Source organism: Anastrepha obliqua, chromosome 5 (assembly GCF_027943255.1).
Source record: "Anastrepha obliqua isolate idAnaObli1 chromosome 5, idAnaObli1_1.0, whole genome shotgun sequence".
In the NCBI taxonomy this organism is placed as follows: Eukaryota; Metazoa; Arthropoda; class Insecta; order Diptera; family Tephritidae; genus Anastrepha; species Anastrepha obliqua.
The window spans coordinates 25,678,423-25,701,270 of record NC_072896.1 but is presented as its reverse complement, the minus strand read 5'-3'; the positions used below and the strand labels follow the sequence as shown (position 1 = coordinate 25,701,270).

The 22,848-nt window shown below is 42.1% G+C and overlaps 1 protein-coding gene across 1 annotated transcript in view; it reads right to left on the bottom strand.

Annotated features, from left to right (window-relative positions):
- LOC129247934 (myosin-G heavy chain) overlaps positions 1–22,848 on the bottom strand; it is a 124,490-nt gene that overhangs the window by 61,722 nt on the left and 39,920 nt on the right. Inside the window, exons 2-3 of the mRNA XM_054887312.1 lie at positions 1,361–1,959; positions 985–1,280 (exon numbers count right to left, since the gene is read on the bottom strand). Coding sequence (XP_054743287.1) covers positions 985–1,280; positions 1,361–1,914 — 850 coding nt within the window. The 5' untranslated portion in view covers positions 1,915–1,959. The remainder of the gene's footprint in view (positions 1–984; positions 1,281–1,360; positions 1,960–22,848) is intronic.

Below are 22,848 nucleotides of genomic sequence, written 5' to 3'. Positions count from 1 at the left end.
TGAGCTAGGATGGGCTCTGAGGCCAACTTCTTCGGTCCGGAGCTCGTTCTGCCACCCCCTTCTGCAGCCATTAGAGCCAGGGTTGGTAAACGGGTTACTTGAACCCACAAGCGAGCTTGGCAGGCTGAGAGAGGCTGAAGATGGACAATACTGATGTTACCTGTCAAGTCCGGCCAACTGTCGCAGATTGTTCTGTCATTCAACAGAAGGGTCTGTAGGCAGCTGGTCGGACTGAAGACGAGCCACTTTCTATGTTCACCCTGAGCCCGACTCCCCGATACCTAGTTGTGGAGAACGTCGAGATATCGATGTTGAAGTTTATTCAGCGAATCTTTGCGCTACAGCAGCAAAAGTTCTCAACAGAACGTCGATTTTTTGGTCTACCAGTCTTTTTTCTATCCTCGAGAGAACCAGTTTCTTGATATTTTTTCACAAACCTGTGAATTGCCGTTTCATTCGAACGATTATTTCCACCAAAAAAATCACGAATTTGCGTTATGTTTTCCTTAATTCCGTGTTCGTAATAAGTTTCTGTTCTTCTAAATCATGTAAAATTCTATATCTGTCCACTTGACAAATGTCAAAGATGCCATCAAAAAAGGTACTGTTTAGGAATTATTCACTACTGACATCTAGGCGTCACTTTTGCGGGACCCTTTACTATGCGAAACAATTGCTAGTATTTTATAAATATATTTCTTGAGAAAAGAAGTACTACGAAGCTTTTATGGAAATCCATTTTTACCTCATAAGGATTTATCCCAAAAAACATTTTCCCATCAAAAAAGTTCTCACAACTTTCGATTCGCATTTCGCATAGCAGATATTTCTGTAACTTAATTGACAAGAATTCGTATGAATGGCTAAAACTAATAGCAAAAAAGTAATAACATGAGAATTTCAGCACGTTGTTGCAATTAAAATACTCTGACATCATGGCTGCTATTGTTCTAAATATTTGACACGCGATCGTATTGCACTTACCTGTGGCAGCAACATTAGACAAAACCTTTGTTGTTGTTGGTGTTGTGACATTGCATGCTTTCTTGTGCTTTACCAGCGGTAATGTATAAAGGTTTCGCAATTCTGCATTTTTTCGCTGCTGCTGCTGCTGCTGTTGCTGCTCCAGCTCCGTCTCATCGTCGGCTGTTATTGTCACCTTTACGGCCTTCGTTGCAGCTACAGACTGTTCAGCAGCTACAGTGACGGGTTGCTGGTGGCATGCTACAGTCGCTGTTTTTGCATTCTTTGGCTTGGGTTGCTGCAATAATGCAGCAGTGCTTAAAAAAAATCATAGCAATTTTTTTTGTTATTGAAACTCCCATTAGTACATTTTTAGAGCGCACCGAATGAAACTCACCTGATCGCTTGCTGATACTGGCAGAAAAAGTCCGGACGTATGCGATGCCGACGCAGGAAATTATCGCAAACAACGCGCAGCATGTCCGGGTTCGCCGTCAATCGTACACGAATGCCATAATCGCCACCATTCGCGCTGTCGCTGCTGCTGAGACTGAGACTGGGACTATCAGCCGCTTCGCCATCGCTTTGACCCGCCTGAGGTTGTTGTGTGAATTCTTCGCACTGCGGCAGTATGTCACCCAAGGTGTCAAGAATATTGGTGAAGAAACTCGATGTGGAATATGGAAATGATACGATGCCATTGCCGCTGATTCTGTCATCGCTACTACCCTCGGCACTGCCACTGCCACTACCGCTGGTTGCACCTGCACTCCCCGAATGTGAGCCATTGCGTTGCTGTGGATTGTGCGGAAGTTTAACTTTGGTTTTGGCACATTTACTTTTGTTGGTGTTGTTGATAACTGTTGCACACTTATCTAGTGGTTGTTGTTCGACTATGGGTGCAGTCTCATGTATGCCGTGTTCGTCATAAGTCTCATCCGGGAGCAACATATCATTTTGATTGCGAAGATTGCCGCAATGTTATTTTATAGAAATCTATTCAAAAATAGAAAAAAATAAGTGTTAATAATATAGAGCGTAATTCAAAGACAAGATTGCGTTAGTTGGATCATTAACCATGAGTGAAATCTGCCCTAAAATAATTGGCTATCACTGAAGTAACACATGAAAGATGTTCCAAGTATCTCTATCACAAGGCAGCTTTGGCAAAGTATCAATGAAAAAATATCTAAATCTCTGACCTCGCTTTGTCATTCTTCCATTGACAAACTAGAGCTCTTATTATGAAACGCTGCTCACTGGGAATCCACCCAAAGAAAATTTACTGTATTTCAAATGGCTTTTGCCGTGGCTGTAGAGATAGAGGTGGAGAGAGAGGTAGAGAGAGAGATGGGGAGCGTCGACTATTATCTCGGCTACTTCCGAACACTAGCAAAAACGCGACATCGGTAATTTACTTAATACTTTTTAGGATGCCTAGCGGGCAGGACCAGCCGAGTAAACAAATTTTCCGTATGCCATCAATAAAATGGCGATGACATTAGAGAGACGGAAATCGAACAATCAAACCATAAGTCAAATAAACTAGAGGCGCACGCTGAAGAGAATACGAAAGGTGGAAATATCCGCGAACTCTATCCCGCTCAAGGAATTTCAGATCGGTTTTTGTTTTTTGTCGGGACAACTAGTAAGTACAGCACTCAGCCAACGTTAAGTCCATTGTACTGGGCTGGGGTTCCCTTTCTAATTTTCTTTAAGTCTATATGACTTTCGAAAAAATCTGAGTAGATCTTGTGATGCTAAGGAGCCAAGGCGGTCTCTTCTTAACACATTAGTGCCAAAGATCTCAAGCCTGGTTCGAGCGAATGCTGGGCAGCTGCACAGAAAGTGGTCCGCCGTCTCATCCTCCTCTTCACAAGCTGGGCAGAGTGCACTGTCTGAGATGACTACCTTTTCCATGTGCTTGGCGCATAAAAAGTGGCCCGTCATCATTCCAACCAGCTGCCTAGAGCCCCTTCTGCTTAATGACAAGAGGATCTGTGACAGTCGGTCGGACCTGACAGGTAACATTAGTTTTGTCCATCTTCAGCCTCTCTCAGCCTGCCAAGCTCACTTGAGGTTTGAAGTAATCCGTTTGCTAATTCCATTCGGCTTCAGAGTCCATCCTAGCAAAAGAGTCAGAGGTCTCGTTATCCGCGATACCCACGTGTCCCGGGACCCATGTTACCATCAGGATATCATGTTTACCAACATAGTTGGAGAGCTATCTAAGGTCATCATGAGCTCATCTTTGCTATCGCTGCAAATACATACGCTTCTCGAAAGGTCAGTTACTACCAAATTATTTTTAGGTAATCTTTAGTACAATAACGTCTACCTATATTAGGTCCCGACCATGGTGTTGATTGAGAAAGAACAGAAAACAAGTGACATCTAGAAGAAATTCTTGATTGCTTTCAACTTTACGCGAATGATATTGGAATAGAGAATATAGTTTTAGTTTATATTTTCTTTTGTTTTAAACTTTTTTTAAACTTTAAAAGGACTTTTAAGTCGAACTCACAACAATACTGGAATCTTTTAACTCTTATGATAAAGGGAAGTCACAAGCAAATACCCTTTATAACTTAACTCCATCCAAACAATTTTAAAAATTACGCGAATTCCCGCAGATTCAGTGAAAAAGGGTATCCTATTAAACTTTCATTAACCGAAAAGAAGTAGGACAAGCAGTTCGCTTCTAGACAACTGTTACTAAGATTTACTTATTTTAATTTACAGAGAATCTCGTTTGGCATCAAGTGCGACTTTAGATTAGTTGGGAGACGGAGTAGTAAAGTCCGCTCTCGACGAACAAAAATCATATTTCATAAGTATCTCTGCATGGTCGTCTTATTACGAGTAAATGGCACCGAAGCTTGGCCGATGACAACATTCTATAAGGCGGCTCTTGAAGTGTTCTAAAGAAAGAGTGTAGGAAAGATTTTAGAACCCTTTCACTTTGGCGACGGCGAATAGCCCAGACGATTGAACAATGAGGTAATAAGCTTTACGGCGACATTGACGTAATAAAACGAATAAAGATCCCACGACTCGGCTGACTAGATGATGTACTCCGAATGATTACAAAAACAGCAGTTCTGAAAGTATGCGATGCTATATTCGTACCTGCTGGTGGTAGTAGAAAAAGAGAAGGCCTCTTTTGAGAAGGAAAGATCAGTTGAAAAAGGACATGATGCCTCTTGGGGTGTCCAGCTGGCACCAGTTAGCACGAGGAAGAAACGGCGGGCATGCTTTGTTAAACTCGACCATAATCGCTTAAGCGGTTATCGCGCCAATCAAGAAGGAGAAGAAGAAGAAGATATTTACCTCTCATTTTTACAAAATCCATGGAAATCTTCCATTATTCGAAATAGTATAGGAAGTATTCTTCTGTCAGCTGATTTTCTTTCACAACTTCAACAGACTCATCACCAAGCGCTTGTGAGCATTTTACGTCCAATAAACCCAATTGGCTTCAGGAGCAACTTTAAATTTTTTGATGAGGTCGCAGCATAACATTCTACCTCATATAGTAGTATACGTAGATCGCGAAAGCCTTTTGACATTGTAGTTTCACAGCAAAATATACGAAAGTTGCAACTCTCATTGTCAATACGAAACGTGAAGATTTGTCAATTGCAGTGGAAATAAAATTAAGAAAGAAAAAGAGACGGAGGCGTAATTGTGAGCGAATTATCAAGCACTTTCTTAAAAAGAGGAACTAAGATAAAAATGAATTGCCGCGGACCGTCTCTTCAAAAACTAGCAATTTTCCGCAGATGGCGTCCTGGCCTTAATGATTGATGGTAATCACTCAACTTATCAAAACAACATTATACGCAGTCAGGTTAAAAACTTAGGAAGTATTCAGCTTACATTCAAGTTAAAAGTGCCAAAGAATGTTGGAATTCTTCAGGGATTGATACCACGGAGGTGTTTGCGATAGTCTCACTGCTGTTGTACTGCATTTATGTGAAGAATCGCAAATAAGTAGTCAGGAAGAAGGAGATTACCATGAGTCATCCAGTGATTCTGGAAATATTTTTAAAAGTGATTGGCCCCTTATCTTTTATAGTTTTCTACGAGGCCTCCGAAGGACAGATGGTTTATTATCAAGAACTTTTTTATGGTACATTTTACAGTTTTTCTTTGATAAAGGAGAAAATGCAATCCAGGCTGATCAGCCCGCTTAATTGTGATTGGTGTTCATGGTGCCGATACTGTTACAGCTAATTACGTGCAATTTTGGTTTCGTCGATTCCGTTCGGCCATTGTTAAATAAAATGTCGATAGTGTTGAAGCAATCACAGAAATAATCGAAGTTGGCTGGCATGTTAGTAGTCGTAGTAGCGCTCAGAAGCTAAATATCGACCATAAATTAGTTTTCAGCCATTTGCGCAAAGCTGGATTCAAAAACAGTTCGATTTTAGGATGTCACGTCAAGTTAAGTCCTGTTAAAGTCAAGTTAAAACCAAGAGGAAATAAATCGACTCATTTCTTAAATGGATGGTGGCTGGAGTTAAGAAATGGTTCACACACGACAATATTGCGCGAAAACGATCGTGATCAAAGCGTGATGAAGCAGCTTAAAGGGTGGCCAAACCAGGACTAACAGCCAGAAAAGTTCCACTATGTTTTTGGTGAGACTTGAAAGGAATAATTTATTATGAGTTGCTTCCGTCTGGCTAAACACTAAATTCAGATATCTACTGTCAACAACTGGACCATTTGAAGCTAGTGATTGGCCAGAAACGGCCACAATTGGCTAACAGAAAAGGTGTTTCACCAAGTGAGTGACGCTCCCCGCTCTACATGCTGTTCGTCGACTTCCAAAAGGCGTTCGACACTATCAAACGAGACGCAATATGGCTAGCACTGAGTAGAAAGGGAGTTCTCGCCAAGATAATCTGCCTCATCGAAGCTCTCTACGAGAACTCCGAACTGGCAGTGCTTCACAAAGGCGATATCAGCGATCCATTCACTACCAACGCAGGCGTAAGGCAATGTTGTCCCCTGTCGCCACTTCTCTTCACCACCGTCCTTGATGACGTCATGAGCCAACTGACCCTGCACAAAAAAAGCATCGTATAGAGTTTCACCAGACATCTTGAGTACCTGGACTTTGCCGATGACATCTGTCTCCTCTCTCACAAACTCTCTGACATGCAAGCGAAGGCAGGCAAACTAGTAGCGCTGGCACGCACTGTCGGACTGGACGTCAACATCGCCAAGATCAAGACTATGAGAGTTAACCACAATAACGCAAGGCTGATATTGGTTGACGGATGCCCGGTGGAATTTGTCGAAAGCTTCTGCTACCTCACGGCTATCATCACGGCAGATGGTGGAGCAGACGAAGATGTCAACTCCAGGCTAAACAAAGCAAGGGCGACATTCGGGCGAATGCATACAGAATGAGGGAGTTCGCAAATCTCCAAGCGCACTAAACTACGAATATTTGGCTCAAGCGTGAAGTCCATATTGTTGTACGGAAGCGAAGCATGGCTGGTCTCTAACACCATCACACAGAGACTACCATATTTCGCCAACAAATGCCTCCACATCATCTGTAGAATATTCTGGCCAAACACCATCAGTGACGACTCACTGTGGAGATTAACGAATGAGGAACCCATCCTTAGGCAAATCAAATGCAGAAAGTGGCAATGGATAGGTCACACATTGAGAAAACCACCAGATAGCATCACGAGAATGGCACGGGAGACGGGAACTCGCAAGAGAGCAGAGGTCGCGGTCGACCAAAAAACACTTGGAGAAGGTCGATGTTGTGCGAACTAGCAAAAGCCGACATCTCATGGGATGGTGCAAAAACAAGAGCACAGAACCGTTACAATGGAAGAGTCTTGTAGAGGCCCTATGCTCCTAAGATGAGTGAACAAGGAAAAAAAAGTTATTTAGAATATGACACTGTGCTATGGCTCGATTAAGTGATACCAGCGAAGCAATTGGGCTACTTCGAATTTCACTAGGGTTATCGAAGCTGTGGACTGCTGACAGTGGAACTCAATTAGATTGGATCCCATCGTATTTCGAAACAAAAGGAAGTGAAATAGGTAGAGAAATGGTTGCTAATCATCTCTCTCTCAGACTCTACAAGATCATCATGCCCGTCTTAACGTATGGCGCAGAAGCGTGGACGATGACAGCATCCGATGAAGCGACGCTTGGAGTGTTCGAGAGAAAGATTCCGCGCAAGATTTTTGGGCCTTTGCACGTTGACAACGGCGAATATCGCAGGCGATGGAACAATGAGCTATATGAGCTTTACGATGACATAGACATAGCGCAGCGAATAAAGATCTAGCGGCTACGTTGGCTGGGTCATGTCGTCCGAATGGATACAAACGCTCCGGCTTTGAAAGTATTGGATGCGGTACCGGCTGGTGGTAGCAGAGGAAGAGGGCGGCCTCCTCTGCGTTGGAAAGATCAGGTGGAGAAGGACTTGGCTTCACTTGGTGTATCCAATTGGCACCGCTTAGCACGAGAAAGAAACGACTGGGACGCTTTGTTAAACTCGGCCAAAATCGCGTAAGCGGTTATCGCGCCAATTAAGAAGAAAAAGAAGACTCATCATAGAATCACGGCGTGTAAAATGCAACCTAAGCAGGTTGACTGGCAACAATTAAAAGAGAAAATAAGCGTAAATTTGTTTTAAGCATCTGTCCATCTGTTCAACTTATATTCACTACTAACAATAAATAAGTCGCATTATGCCCATTAGAAGTGAAATTAATATGCGCGCGCAGGTGTGGTCCCGGCAGGCGTCTAAATTTATTAACTTGTGCCAACATAAAACTACAAGCGGTACATTTGTTCGACGCCTTTCGGTGCATATTTTTTTTTTTTTTTAATTGCCACGCAATGCGACTTACAAGCAAACACATTGAGTGCAAATATTGCAGCCAAACCACTATAATCGACACATTTTCCTATCACTTACCAACGCCCACAGCAGCAGAGTCTGTCGACTGCTGCGTCTACGAACAGCGTCCTCTATCTGCCACGTTTGTGGCCAAATAGTATCTACATACTGGCGGGTTGGCATCTCGGTATATCAGGCATGCCACATTAGTCGCCACCGACACCGAAGTCGCCATGCGGCGACGCGTCGCGCTGTCCCCAGCAGCAATCAAACATTTGGCAGTAAAATCGTTTTTTAAGTAGCTGCAACTGTGGCCGCAAGGTGACAATGTCTTTTTAGTTTATTGTTGTTACTCTTGTTGCATGCAACTAATAAAACTCGTTTTCTCTTCGTACAACAACAACAACAACACTGTGTTGTACTTGCTTCGACTGCTTTTGTTTACTTTGCCACAGAGATTAGTGCCATTTACTGCCACTTTTGAACGACAGTCAACCGGCCAAAAAGGCAACGAAGAAGTGTTTGTCGCTGCACGGGCGCGTCTTACACGAAAACAGTTGACATGTTGTTTCCCATGGCGCATGTCAAGTCGTCGTATGTCAAGTGGCGTCACGGCCAACAGGCAAACAGACAAGCGTGCATAATTTCCGAGAGCGCCGCGATTGTGTGCGCATTTTGAGTGATGGTCAAAGAAAGTTGTGCGCGGCTTGGCCTCGTTTAGAGACATACATGCACCCATACACGTACACATACATATGTATGTATGTAGACAGATCGTAAATGTGACAGTTGCAGTTGCAATCGCAGCAGCAACAACAACTATTTACTTTTCATTTACTTTCGCTCATGTCACGAAAAGTTGTAGAAAAGCGAGGAAAAGAAGATGAGGAGAAGTTTGGTAATCCATTGGTAGCGGAAACGCATTGCTTTAGATGAATGAATTGCAATTATATTTAACTAGTTCGATGGCTAATTGGTGCACGAATGCACGCATCGCCCTGTTGTATGCGTGCCAAATGCGGTAAAGTGCGTTGGCTACTGCCAGCGTTCAACGCTAATGATAGATTATACGATACGGCAGCGGTAAATGTGCCACACTTCAAAAGCTGTTGGCTTAAAAGCATCACCAACACTTGCGGAGCCATCAAACAAGTTTGGGACACATTTCGCCAAGTGCTCAATAAAAATTGGTATGTAACTCGAGAAATACAGCAGGAAGTGGAGTAATCGAATCGCGCCATATTAGTGAGTGAGTGAGTGAGGGAATGAGGCTGATGCTGAATGATTATTTCAAATGGCAAAGCTTTCAGAATGCCATGCTCCTTCATTCAATGCAACGCTTTTTGCCTGCACGACGCAAGCTCATTTTCATTTGCATTGTTCTAAGACAGCAGCTGGAATTCTATCTCATGGGAGCGCATACGCTATTCCATAAATCTCAAAACGGCCACCTACCGCGTGGATTTAGTGTGCTTTTCCGCTTCCTGAAGTGCTTGCACCACCTTCTTTGTTGTTCAAAATAGAAGCAGCACTTCGCGCACGTTGGGACACTTCTGCAACTTGATAACACAAAATTTTGCTCTATTTTCTTAGTTAATAAGTCAACAACACTAAGAGGCACCATTATCAGGCACCATTGACTTGACTGGCCAACGCTGACGAAATTTTGCACATTTGCAAGCAGATCAAAGGCAATAAGGCACCCGGGCCCGATGCGATCCCGAATGAAGCCCTTAAGTTGGCAATCCAAAAGCATCCAGAAATCTTTGTGGATGTTTACAACTCCTGCTTAGAAGAATGCACATTCCCGAAAGAGTGGAAACTGCAAAAGCTAGTGCTAATACCAAAAGGGTCTAAGCCGGCGGAAGACCCCTCAGGATACCGCCCACTATGCTTACTGGACATAGCAGGGAAAATACTGGAGAGGCTAATTGTAAATCGCCTGGACTCTTCCATCGATAGTGCCGGAGGGTTATCGCCGCACCAATATGGCTTCCGTAAAACACGCTCTACCACAGATGCTGTTATAGCGGTTAAGCGCATCGCCCACAAAGCGATTGAAGGTTCCCGCTGGCTCTACGGAGATAAAGAGTATTGCCTAGTCACAACGTTAGATGTAAAAAATGCATTTAAAACAGCAAACTGGGGCAAAATCCTAAATGCGCTGGAGAATTTCCGAGTCCCAGCCTACATTCGGAAAATTGTTGCAAGCTACTTCACTAACAGAGTGCTGCAATACAAAACCGACGAAGGAATGAAAAGGTACAGAGTAACCGGAGGAGTACCACAGGAGTCAGTGTTGGGCCCACTCCTCTGGAATATAATGTACGATGGAGTTTTGCGTCTCCAACTACCTCCAGGATCCCAAATCATAGGATTTGCTGATGACATTGCAATCGTAGTCGTTGCTAAATTCCTAAACCAGGCCGAAGCGATTTGCAACCAAGCGGTCGAAATCACAAAAGATTGGCTGCGCACTAGTGGTTTAAGCCTTGCAAACCATAAAACAGAGGCAGTTCTCATCAGTAGCAGGAAAATAGTTGAAACAGCAAATCTCAGAGTAGGTGACCACGCACTAGACCACGCTGTACATCAAATATCTCGGAGTAATGATTGACCACAGGTTAAGCTTTAAACAGCATCTGACATACGCCAGCGATAAAGCAGCGAAGGCTGTAACCGCATTGACACGTATTATGATGAATACGAGAGGACCTAGGCAGGCTTCTAGGAAGTTGCTTAGCAGTGTGGTATCATCTATCTTGCTATATGCGGTACCAGCCTGGGTCGAAGCAACTAACTGCAGCACATACATGAAAGGCATTAAATCGGTATACCGGTTATGTGCCCTCCGGGTGTGCTGTGCATTCCGCACAGTATCGGAAGATGCTGTAGTAGTCCTCGCGGGTATGCTACCAGTTAAGCTGACTGCACTAGAATTCGCCGAAATACGAAAACATCGAGCGGATCCAGCACAGCTGACTAACCGAAGGACGGAACGGGAGCGAAGCATCCGTACTTGGCAGGAGGAATGGAGGAACTCCATGAACGGACGATGGACATATCGATTGATCCCGAATATCACAAGATGGATAAATCGAAAGCATGGTCAGATAGATTTCTACCTGACCCAAGTACTTAGTGGGCATGGATGCTTTAAGGCTTATCTGCATAGATTTAAGCACGAAGATGACCCGTACTGCACCTTTTGCGACAGTCTAGTTGAAGATGCAGAACATGTTTTCTTTGTCTGCCCTCGTTTCGAGCTGGAAAGAGTAGAATTGAGTGATAGGGTGGGGAAGCCAATAATGGTTAGCAACCTAGTAGATATCATGCTTGACTCAGAAGAACATTGGTCCGCTGTCAGTAACATGGCAAGGATAGTAATTACCCAGCTGCGTCGCAATGAACAACAGCGCAGATTGTTACGTAGAGGCAATAGGCCACACCCCCTCCCGTGAAGTAGTACCTAGTAATACTTAACGGTATTAGGAATCACCAAATTGCGTCACGCTGAACAGCAGCGCAGATTTTCAAGTAGAGGCAATAGGCCGCTCCCCTCCCAGAATTAATACTTAACGATAAGTAAATACCAAACTGCAACGTGCTGAACATCAGCACAGATTTTCATGAAGAGGCAATAGGCCGCTCCCCCTCCCGTGAAGTATTACCTAACGGTCGTCCCGCGGGAGGGAAACGGAACTGGGGTGGGGTTTTTAGTGGGTGAGTCGAAAGACAAGTCTCACACTTTTCGGCTTTCAATGCTTTTTGCCACCTCCAAAAAAAAAAAAAACAAAAAAAAAAAAAAAAATACATATACAGGGCCCGCCATCTATCGTTACGAATTTGAACTAGGTATTATTTGAAGAATGGTAACCCTTAGCCGTCATCTGATTTGACAAAAAATTAGTTTTATTCTTCCGCTGAACGAAAATGGTTGTGTATACGCTCAAAGAACGCTGGAAAATATTGCGAAATTACTTTGAAAATCATGGTAATGTTGCAGAATGTGTACGATGAAGACTTTTACAGAAAAATCATCTTTTCGGATGAAGCTCATTTCCATCTCGGCGGGTATGTTAACAAGCAAAATTGCCGCATTTGGGGCTCAGAAAACCCGCACGCACTCGAAGAAAAGCCGATGCATTCACAACGAGTCACTGTTTGGTGCGGATTTTGGTCGAGAGGCATCATTGGTCCATTTTTCTTCGAAAATGAGCGAGGAGTGGCCGTAACCGTCTTTGGAGAGCGCTATCGGGCCATGTTGAACGAATTTTTGTTCCGAGAAATTGAAGAGGAGGATATTGGTGGCATTTGGTTCCAAAAAGATGGCGCTACTTGCCACACAGCGAATGCTACGATCAATCTTTTGCGCACTGTCTTCGAAGATCGCATTATCATTCGAAATTCCGATATCGTTTGGCCGCCTCGGAGCTGCGATTTGACGCCGTTGGATTATTATCTTTGGGGTGCCGTCAAAGACCAGTGTTATGCCAACAAACCAGCAACAATTGATGCACTGAAGACCAACATACGCGATGTCATAGCTGAAATAAAGCCGTATACAATCGAAAATGTGTTGAAAAATTGGACCGATCGTATGGGATCGGGCATGGCTAGCCGAGGCAGTCATATGAATGAAGTTGTGTTCCATCATTAACCGGAAGAATTGTACTTCAAAATAAAAAAAACAGTTTGGAAAAATATTGAGTAGTTTCTTTTTTATAGCATTTTTAATTCCGTAAAGTTATATGGCGGACCCTGTACATACATATATATGCTCATTCAAGTAGGAGAGAGCGAGATGTCGAACGTTGCCGAACGCGGGGGCCGATTGTGCGTCTTTGTCGTTAGTGCCGCGCTCTCGCTTGCAGTTTAAGCAAAGTAACGACGCATGAGCAAGATAAGGCAGCATTTTTTGGTACGTGCAGCCGGCTACGCTACTACCTATGTATTGAAATTGAAATTTGAAAAGCCGAGCCAAGAAGCACCGAGAGATTTGGTAACTCCTAAAACATTCAGGCTAAAAAGGTTATTGGATTTAAATCTCTGGAAAGTGAAAGGGTGGATAGTTAAGGAGGAAAGGAGAGAAATAACAGAAGGAAAAAGGTAGAATAAAATAGAGGCTAGACCTGTGAGATTTTCCAGCTTCTTCGGTAAATCAGAAAATGTCCTCCAGTTTGAGAGAACGAATTTTACTCCTATGACATTTGAACTCAAAATTTGCAGCCTTGCTCTAGCAAATGCGTGGCACTCACAGAGAAAATATTCAATGCTAACCGCCTCCTCTAAGCCAGATAGGTAAATTGGGTCTTCAATGATTCCAATGGTGATCATATGCTGACCCCATGGACTCATCATCATCATCTTTTGGCTCTACAGCTCTTTGTGAGCTTTGGCCTGCTGCACGTGGGACCTCCATACGTCCCGAACGCTTGCGACTTTTTTCCAGTTCGTTATCCTAAGTTTCTTGATATCGTCCTCTAGTTCGCCGGTCCATCTTGTTCTCGGCCTTCTTCTTGCGCTAGTGTTGAACGCTCTGGCTTCTACGATTTTCTTCTGCGCCCTCGTACCGTCCATTCTTGTAACGTGACCCAGCCATCTTAACCGCTGCGCTTTGATGAGACGTATAAAATTTTCGCCTTTTATCAGTTCTAGATCTTGCTCGTCGTTCCATCTTATCCGCCACTCACCGTGATCTTTGATTGCTCCGAAAATTCTTCTGAGTACTTTTCGTTCGAAGGCTTGCAGTTTTGTTTTATCTGCTTCAATTAGCGTCCACGATTCAGCTGCATAGCATAATACTGGTCTAATGATGGTTGGTTTTATACAGAGTCAATTTGCATTGTCTGTTTAGTAGTTTTGATTTGAAGAGTTTCAGTAACGACGCATATGATCTGTTCGCTGCTAGAATTCTCTCATCGATGGTGAGGCTCATTGAATTATCAGTCACTCAGTTTGAAGCCTAAATAGGTAAAGGATTCAACGATTTCAAAAGAAAAATCGCCAATTTTCAGTTTGCCTGATGTTGGTTTATTTTGTCTGGACATCATCATATATTTCGTCTTATCTTCATTGATTTTAAGACCAATTTTACTAGCAGCAATTTCAATATCAGCGAAAATTTTGGTTAGGGCGAGGATATTTTTGCTGACAATAGATTGTATCCTGTAATAATATCGATGGATTGTGTCCTGTAATAATATCGACCATAAACCGAATGTATTTTTTTCCAAGTTTTAGAAGAAAGTTCGATAGTTTTCTGTTCGGGCTTGTTACAAAACATTTTGTAGTCCTGCAGGGTTCTAGACCAGAGCATCGCTCTTTATGTAAATTGCATAGATAATAGCTGATCCACTTCATGATTCCTGCAGAACTGATTCCTGTATGAATGCACTCTGGATTACTCCATTGCTCAGGCATTTAATATGAAATATGAAATTATCATAAATTGCATAAACTTATAAAAGAGATGTGTCTATAATCCAAAATCTGCAACAAGTCAAGAATTACCCAACCGAAAGGTATCTTGTTTTGTTGCTGTAAGACTTGAAAATGTTTACTATTACTCTGCATTACCACAATTTATCAATTATTTCTTATTCCTATTCAATTTTTGAAAATAAAGGCAGGATTTTTTTTAATATAATAATTTATTCCAGCGAACAAGTAGTCAAAGCAAATATGAATAAATATGCCTTCTGATGTCTACATACCACCCCGATCAAAAAGTTCGCGGCACAACCGCCAGGTAACGCTCTAAGTCAACTGATTTAAGTTCTTTTCTTTTTTTTGTTAGGTTGTCACATTTGCGAAATGCTATTCCTATTTATCACCATTGCTTGGCATTTGTAAAAGTTTACACCGTCATGAATAAATTTACCTCTGCGCGTGTTTTCGATTTCTTACAGTTTTAAAGATGGATTTGAATTTGCAACAACGTATTGTATTTGTATTGAATTTTGCGTCGAAAATGGATTCAATGGTGGTAAGGGATAAAAATCGATTTTTTTTTTGCATGTTATTGTAGTAAAACATTTCAAAAATACCGTGTTAAAATTTTAAGTCAATCCGAGCAAAACTTTTTAAGTTATAGAGCATAAAGCCGAGCCGCCTCAAACATCTGCCGAGACGCAGCAGTTGCGCGCGTAGTCCGTTACAAACTTTAAACGCGGTTTTCTCGAACCTTTTTTTTTAAAGTGCGTAGTCATTGGCATTTGAAAACTACTCAACCGATCCTTTTGAAATTTTGCACACATATTTTACATATAAAAAACCTCCCGCCAACGTTTTTTTTCGCCATTTTTTTTTATATTAAGGTGGTTTTACACCTACAAAATGGCGGCATTTTTTCGTCAAAAATCACTTTTTACTTCAAACGACTACCAAATGGCTGAAAATGAAAATAAATCGTAAAATAAACGTTGGGGGGAAGTTTAACTCATATGTTACTTTAACTAAATTATTCAATTTTTTTAATTTCAGATGATTCTACGCTGAGATATGCTGACTACTGCAAAATGTATTTTTGAAAAGACGTCTACGTAAATGTGCTCTCATTCGCTCATTTTGCAATATTTTTACATGAAAATTTTATCAAATATTCTTGAAATGTTACTTTATAATATGCAACAACTTTTAATAAACTGACTTGAACCGTTTCGCTACAATAAATTCATGAAAAAGTGTTTTTTTTTTTAGCGTTTATCCCTTTTCATCCCCATTCATCAAATGCATCTCTACTGGAGATGAGACCTGGGTTTATGAGTACGACATGGAGAGCTCCGGATGAACCAAGACCAAAAACAAAGTAATTTTCGGTCAAAGAAAGCGATGCTCGCGGTATTAATGGATTACCACGGTATTGTACACCGCGATGTTTTGCCAGAAGGTCAAACAGTTAAGGGGTTATATACAGTTAGAAGGCCGAAAAAAATCCAGAATTTTTTCTGAGAAAACTTTTCAATTTATTGATCTAAAAATTTTTTCACAATATGTTATCTTCTAACTGTATTCTAGGACTTAATATTCGTAAAAATATTTATTTGGAAAGGAGATACAGTTGATCTCCGGGAGCTCCTCTCAAAAAAGACGTTTGGCGGTGATCACTATATCTCTGAACTGGGCCCTCTGAAATTACCAAACAGATTTCGTTAAAGTAATGTTAAATCTAGTAGGTAATCGAAGAAATAAACAAAATAAATTTTTTCAGAAAATGGCGGTTTCTAAAAAAAAATCGATTTTTATCCGAAATTTCGGCCTTAAATTGTTTATAAAAAAATATTTATCAGTGAGAAAACATCTTTGATTAAATATTAAAAATATATATTCAAGAAGTTTGTGTTAAAATTTGAGACTAATGGGTTTAACCGTTTTCGAGTAAGGTTGGTCGCCGACTTTGAAAACACCATTTTGAGAAAAATGCGTTTAAAGTTTGAAAAGAACTTTACAAGCACTCTGAAATGCCTTGTGTGCCCTGTGTGTATTCTTAAATATATGTACATTAAGAAAAAAAATAAAAATAAAAAAAATATCGATTCTTTCAAGGACTAGTATTATTTGGGCGTTATGAGACGTTTACGTGAAGTAAATCGCTAAAAAAGAAAGGGTTTGTGGGAAAGAACTCACGACCAAGAACGAAACGAATACCTCCAACAGCCGTCAAATACATCTGATATTAAAAAATCTCTACGGCGAACGCGATTTAAAAGCAAAAAGGAGTAATACTAAAGCGAAAGGTAGTAATAAAAACACCGAAGATGGCTCTGATGACTATAACCGAAAACAGAGTTACAGAAATATTTTGAGAGCTGGATCAAATGCGCGCATAAGTACGTTGTAGTTGATGGAGAGCACTTTGAGAGAGAGTATTTTGAATTTTCTGAATATATTCCGGGAACTTTTTGATCAAGATGGTATATTTACTGATATTTCTTGTATTGCTTGCTATTCTTTCGTATATGCTTTGCCTTAAAGGCAGAGCAGCGCATGCCAGGTATTTAATCATATAAATTCATTATATTTTCCTGTAAGAAGAAAGACGGCGATCTGGTGACTGCTATCCAGAGCGCACTTAAATTATGGAGGGAACACTTCTCGAACATGTTAAATAGTGACATTTGCGCATGTCACGGGGAATGTGAAAATCCCGACACCCCAATCGTTGACGACGGAATTGTCGTTCCGCGAACCCGACCAGGACGAGGTGAGCATAGGGATGACGAGGCTAAAGAACAACAAAGCCGCGGGCGTCGACGGACTCCCGGCTGAGCTATTCAAACACGGCGGCGAGGAGCTGGTAAGGTGCATGCATCAGCCCCTATGCAAAATATGGTCGGATGAATGTGTGCATGCCCATTGGTATTTAAGTGTGCTCTGCCCAATCCATAAGAAGGGCGATCCTGCAATCTGTGCCAATTACCGCGGGAATAGCCTTCTAAATATCGCCTATAAGGTTCTAGCGAGCGTATTGTGTGAAAGGCTGAAGCCCACCAACAACCAACTAATTGGACCTTATCAGTGTGGCTTCAGACCTGGAAAGTCTACCATCGACCAAATATTCACAATACGCCAAATCTTGGAAAAGACCCATGAAAGGAGAACCGACAGCCACCATCTTTTCGTGCTGATACCAGCAGCGCCATCAGAATTGGGAATGACCAAACGAGGTTTCAGACAGAGTGACTAGCTGTTATGTGACTTTTTTAACCTGAAGAGATCGCGCGAGCCGCAGAACTTAATCGATCAGGCACAACTTTTTATAAGAGCGTACAATTGTTGGCGTATGCCGATGATATCGACATCATCGGCCTTAACAATCGCACTGTTAGCTCTGCCTTTTTCAAACTGGATAAAGCAGCAAAGCGAATGGGCCTGGTGGTGAACGAGGACAAAACGAAGTACCTCCTGTCTTCAAACAAACAGTCGGCGCACTCACGCATCAGCACCCATGTCTCTGTTGGCAGATATGACTTCGAGGTTGTAAGAAACTTTGTTTATCTAGGACCCAGCATTATTTATATATAACACCAATAAATCAGCCTAATTTGGACTAAGTAGGCTACTGAGTAGTAAAGTCCTCTCTCGACGAACAAAACTAACACTCTACAAGGCTCTCATCATGCCGTCCAGAAGCATGGACGATGGCAACATCCGATGAAGCAACGCTTGGAGTGTTTGATAGAAAGATTCTGCGCACGATTTTTGAACCTTTGCACGTTGGAAACGGCGAATATCGTAGGCCATGGAATGATGAGCTGTATGAGCCTTACGACGCCATAGACATAACGCAGCGAATAAAGTTCCAGAGACTACGTTGGCTGGGTCATGTCGTCCGAATGGATACAAACTCTCCGGCTTTCAAAGTATTCGATGCGGTACCAGCTGATGGTAGCAGTGGAAGAGGAAGCCCTCCTCAGATCAGGTGGGAAAGAACTTGGCTTCACTTGGTGTGTCGCACTGGCGTCGGTTAGCACAAGAAAGAAACGACTGGCGTGCTTTGTTAAACTCGGCCAAAATCGCGTGAACGGTTATCGCACCAATGAAGAAGAAAAAGACGAACAGCTTGAGACGCAATTGCACTAGTGGAGTTGATTGTATTCACCTAAAAATGGGGTTGGCTTATGAACGTATGGAGATGGACCACATGAAATAGTTTCTAGGCACCCAAATGAGCTTCTGTGGTCATTGAGAGAACTGAGAACTTAAGAGCGGCGCACCCATATTGACTTAGCCCAACCTAATCAGGTGAGGTGGCACAGTGAGGGCTCGACGTACAGGGACATCAGATTAAAAGGGGAAAGTGGTGAAAATAGAAAAGAAGAAATGGCTAGCGCGCTTTGTTGAGCTTGAGGGAAAGAGCTTCTACAGTTTTGGTGCCCACTAAAAAGATGAAGAAGAAGTAAAGAGATTACTTCAAGAAATTTTGGCGTGTGGCAAACCAATAGCAAAGCGTTTCAAAGAGGTTTGAACTAGTAATTAATTACATTTTTTTGCCCAGTTGAGACGAGCATGACCCACAGTGCAAGATATAGTATAACCAAAGTGAAATTATAACTTCAACTTTTTCCCAGCGGTAAAAACACTACAACATGTGGCACATATAAAAGATAAAAGTGCAGAAATCGGGCAAAAGGTAGCAACAGCAAAGCTTGTAAAACATAGTACGAGTACACCAACAAAGCTAAAGTGCTGGCAAATAAATGAACAGCCACGAAAGAGCAGGTGATGCCACAAAATTTATGCATTTATGTGCATATGAATGTATGTATGTATGCATGTGTACGGAGGCACGTATGTACATATGTATTAATGTTAGTTAGCAAAAACTATGTTTGTAGGTACAAAAACCGCTATGCGCGCAGCCGGTAGCTTGGCATTGTTTTTGCGTCAGCTGAGTAGATGTTGCGGCGCCAGCAAACTGCGGAAATCTGCAACGTATACGTTGAATTATTAAATGCATTACCCAATAAAACTAAACGAAATCATAAATTCAAAATTACATACATCCACAGATACATCTGTACTTGGTGAGGAGAAGAACGAGCAGTAGATCATTTGCCACAGTGGTGTCTAACTGGTTGGTGGGATGCCAAGGCCTCAAGTAAGAATAATAACTTCTCAATCCAGCTCTTCATTATTTGATTAAATTCATTATTTTTACTCAATCTTCTGCGCCGTGTTCTTTTCGCCTACCTACCAAAGCATTTATTGCGTGTGGCAGTGTCACTTGATGTTGGTGTGGCAGCGATGTGTTAGCGATTTGCTAAACTTAATTGCGCTTTGTCTACCGGCTGATAAATGTCAACGACACATTTTATTGTAAATGTACACAAACATACACAGGTATATGCATGCCACATTGCTGCAATTCCGCTTGTGTACGGCACTTTTCAATCGCATCATTACTCACTCAACTGGGAAGCAAATAAATTTGAAAGGAACCCATGCAATAAATACTCAGTTAGCTCAGTTGGCTTGGCTGTTAGAAGTAATAAATACTAATGCAACAAGTTAATTTCCTGTTGGCAAACAATCGTGCCATTAAATTCAGCAATCACCTCTAATGCCGCAGCAGCGCGGAGCTTTGAGTTGCAAAAAAAAAAATTTTATTTTTTATTTTTTTGAAATTCTTCTCAAACCTGGTACCTACTTGGTCCGCTAGTCGCATTCAACAGTTGCCTAAAATATTGCTGCCGTAAACATGCAAATGTTAGACAGTAAATTTTCAACTATTGTCTCAATATGTAAAGTAGATATGCAGCATAATCAATGTGCTGGCTGGAAAAGAAAGAGGGCGAAGAAATCTGCATACAAATCTTGTATCGCCTCCTCCGCCTCTTGGTGTTAGCCTGACTGACATCCGTCCGGCCACCAGTCAGCCAGGCTGTGATTGACAATCGATCCTGTCAGGTAGAGAATTAAGTGCGCGAGAAAAAGCGTGGCATGCAAAAAGCAGACAGTTGAAACATTGCTGCATCTTCGAATATTTGTGTCCAGCAGCATATTTGAATAAAACATGCCGCACAGCACAGTAGAGCACAGTGGAATATTTGAGCACAGAAAACAGAAAACGGTTAAAGGGTAAGGAATCAAAAAAAGAGTAAAGAATTCAACTTTTAGGGCGTCGAGGTATAGCGAGTAGGTCATGAGTGGGTCATGGAATGGAACTGCGGATGGAACTTGACTGTAGGCTTACTTTCTGGATCCAGATACGGCATACGACTACCAAAGCAGCAAAGCTCACGGGAATACTAAGAAGATTTGTATTATTATTTATTTATTAAGTAGTAAAAAAAAACGTAAGTAGATTAATAGCAAACATCGGTTGGCCAACACAGAGTAAAAGCAGTCTAATTATGGCAGCTACAAACTCAATTCTCCTGTACGGCAGCGAAGTATGAGGAATCGCGCTAAACCGGAAAGCCAAGCGCAAAGTACTGAAGGCTGTGCAACGAACAACTGCACTCAGAGTTGCCTCTACCGCACTGTCGCTGGCGCTGCAGTTTTTGTAATCACCGGGGAGATACCCGTCAATCTCATGAACTGGTAACGAATGGATACGTGGGACTCCAAGAAGAAACACGCCATCACCAGCGTCGCGGAACGGAGGTGCCAAACCATGCTGCAGCGCCAAAACCAATAGGACACTGAACCGAGTGACAGATGGACGGCAAAACTTATTCCATCAGTAGGCAAATGATTCCAAAGGAACTTCAGGAAAGTGAACTGATTCTTGCTCAGTTCCTCTCAGGCCACGAATACTTCCAGAGATACCTGTACCGTATGGACAAGATAAGCGATCCCAAGTGCATATACTGTGAAGCGCCGAGCGATGACGCTGAACACAGGTTTTTGAGTTGTGAAAAGTGATGCGCTGAGTGAAGTTATTGGTGATATCGCACCGAGCAATATAATCTGCAAAATGCTAGAACGCGAGGAGAGCTGGAACGCGGTAAAGAAATACATCAAGAACGTTCTACGGACGACACAGTGTAACAAGGCGAAGCCGCACAGACAGAGACACACGAAGACGAGCCTATTAGCATGAAAGCTCAGCTACAAATATGGTGGACCTATACTTGGGTGAATAAAATTGGTAATTTATGGATGCCGTTCTGGGCCCTTCCGAAGTAATACAGAAAGTAGTACCGGGAAGGGTGAGGGAGGGATTGCTTTGGTGGAAACACCACTCCACGCAGTAGATGACATTCGCTGTAAGTGCGAAGGCATTTTGAACCCTACCTCACCAAAAAAACAAAAATAAAAAATTAAATTGTGGAAAGGGCTAAAATTGTTTTCCATTGCATTTAAGGCCGAAACATAGGATTAAAGAATAGTGAGAGACAGGTGTGGTGGAGATTCTTTATTTTTCTGTCAACTTCTCTGATTTTCTAATGAATCTTAGTAGTTTGTTGAGGGGAAAGAAATGTAGCTCGCCCATTCTCAATGCATCCGAACCAAAAATGTACCATCTAAGTCTAGCGAAAGCCGAACAGTGGCAGAGAAAATGCTCTGAAATATCTCATCCTCCAAACAAGATGTAGACAGTGGATTTTCGATGATGTATTTGGTGACCATATATCGTCTCCATGAATTGTGCCCTGTTATTAGTCCTATCAGAGCGCGCAGCTCACTCCTCCTCACCCTTTCACTAGTCTATTCCTAGAAATTTGATTCGACTATAAATCTGCCTATGTCATATATTTTCTGTTCCTGCCATTTTCACCGAGTTGTTCATTTAAAATTTCCCCAGCACATTATGTCATAGAACATCCAGACTTGGGCAATCACACAGATAGTAAAATACTGATTCCTTGGATTTTTCTTGATTGCAGTTTCTGCATCTATCGTTGTACGGCCATCCCATCTGGTCTCCGATATACCACTAGCCGGTAATTGTTGACGTAATTCTAAGGGTGTCTGCTCTTGCCTTTCTTAACAGTTCGTCAGTTCTGGACTTGTTGTAATCTGGCCACGTTTCTTTCGCTATTTAGCAGGTATCGGTTTTAGTCCATCTGTCAACAGCCTACTTTTGGATACACAAAAAGATCTCCCTTTTGTAGACTCTTGGGGGCAGCCCACTGCCACCACTTGGGATACTCTAGAGGAATCTCCCAGTCTTGCCATCAGTTTTCTCCTTTCCTTCTATGTTCTTATGACCAGGTATCCAGATGAGAGTAATGTCTATCTAACAATTTTTCAATTGCTTGTTGGTGACTTTATAGCTAAGATGGCTGCTTCACTATCCGTAAAAATACGTGATACCTGATGGTTGCTGTGGATGATTTCTTATCCCTTCCCTTCTCCCGAGAACCTCTGCTTGCAACATGTTATTCCAATTCGCCAGGCGAAGGGCATGAAAATTTCGAGGTCTTTGGAATATACCCCGCGGCGACGCCACAATCCACCTTGGATACATCGATATAAAGTGCGGTGGTATCTTCGTTGACTACTAAATTCAAATCCCATTCCTTTCGCGTGGGAAACATTACTTTAAA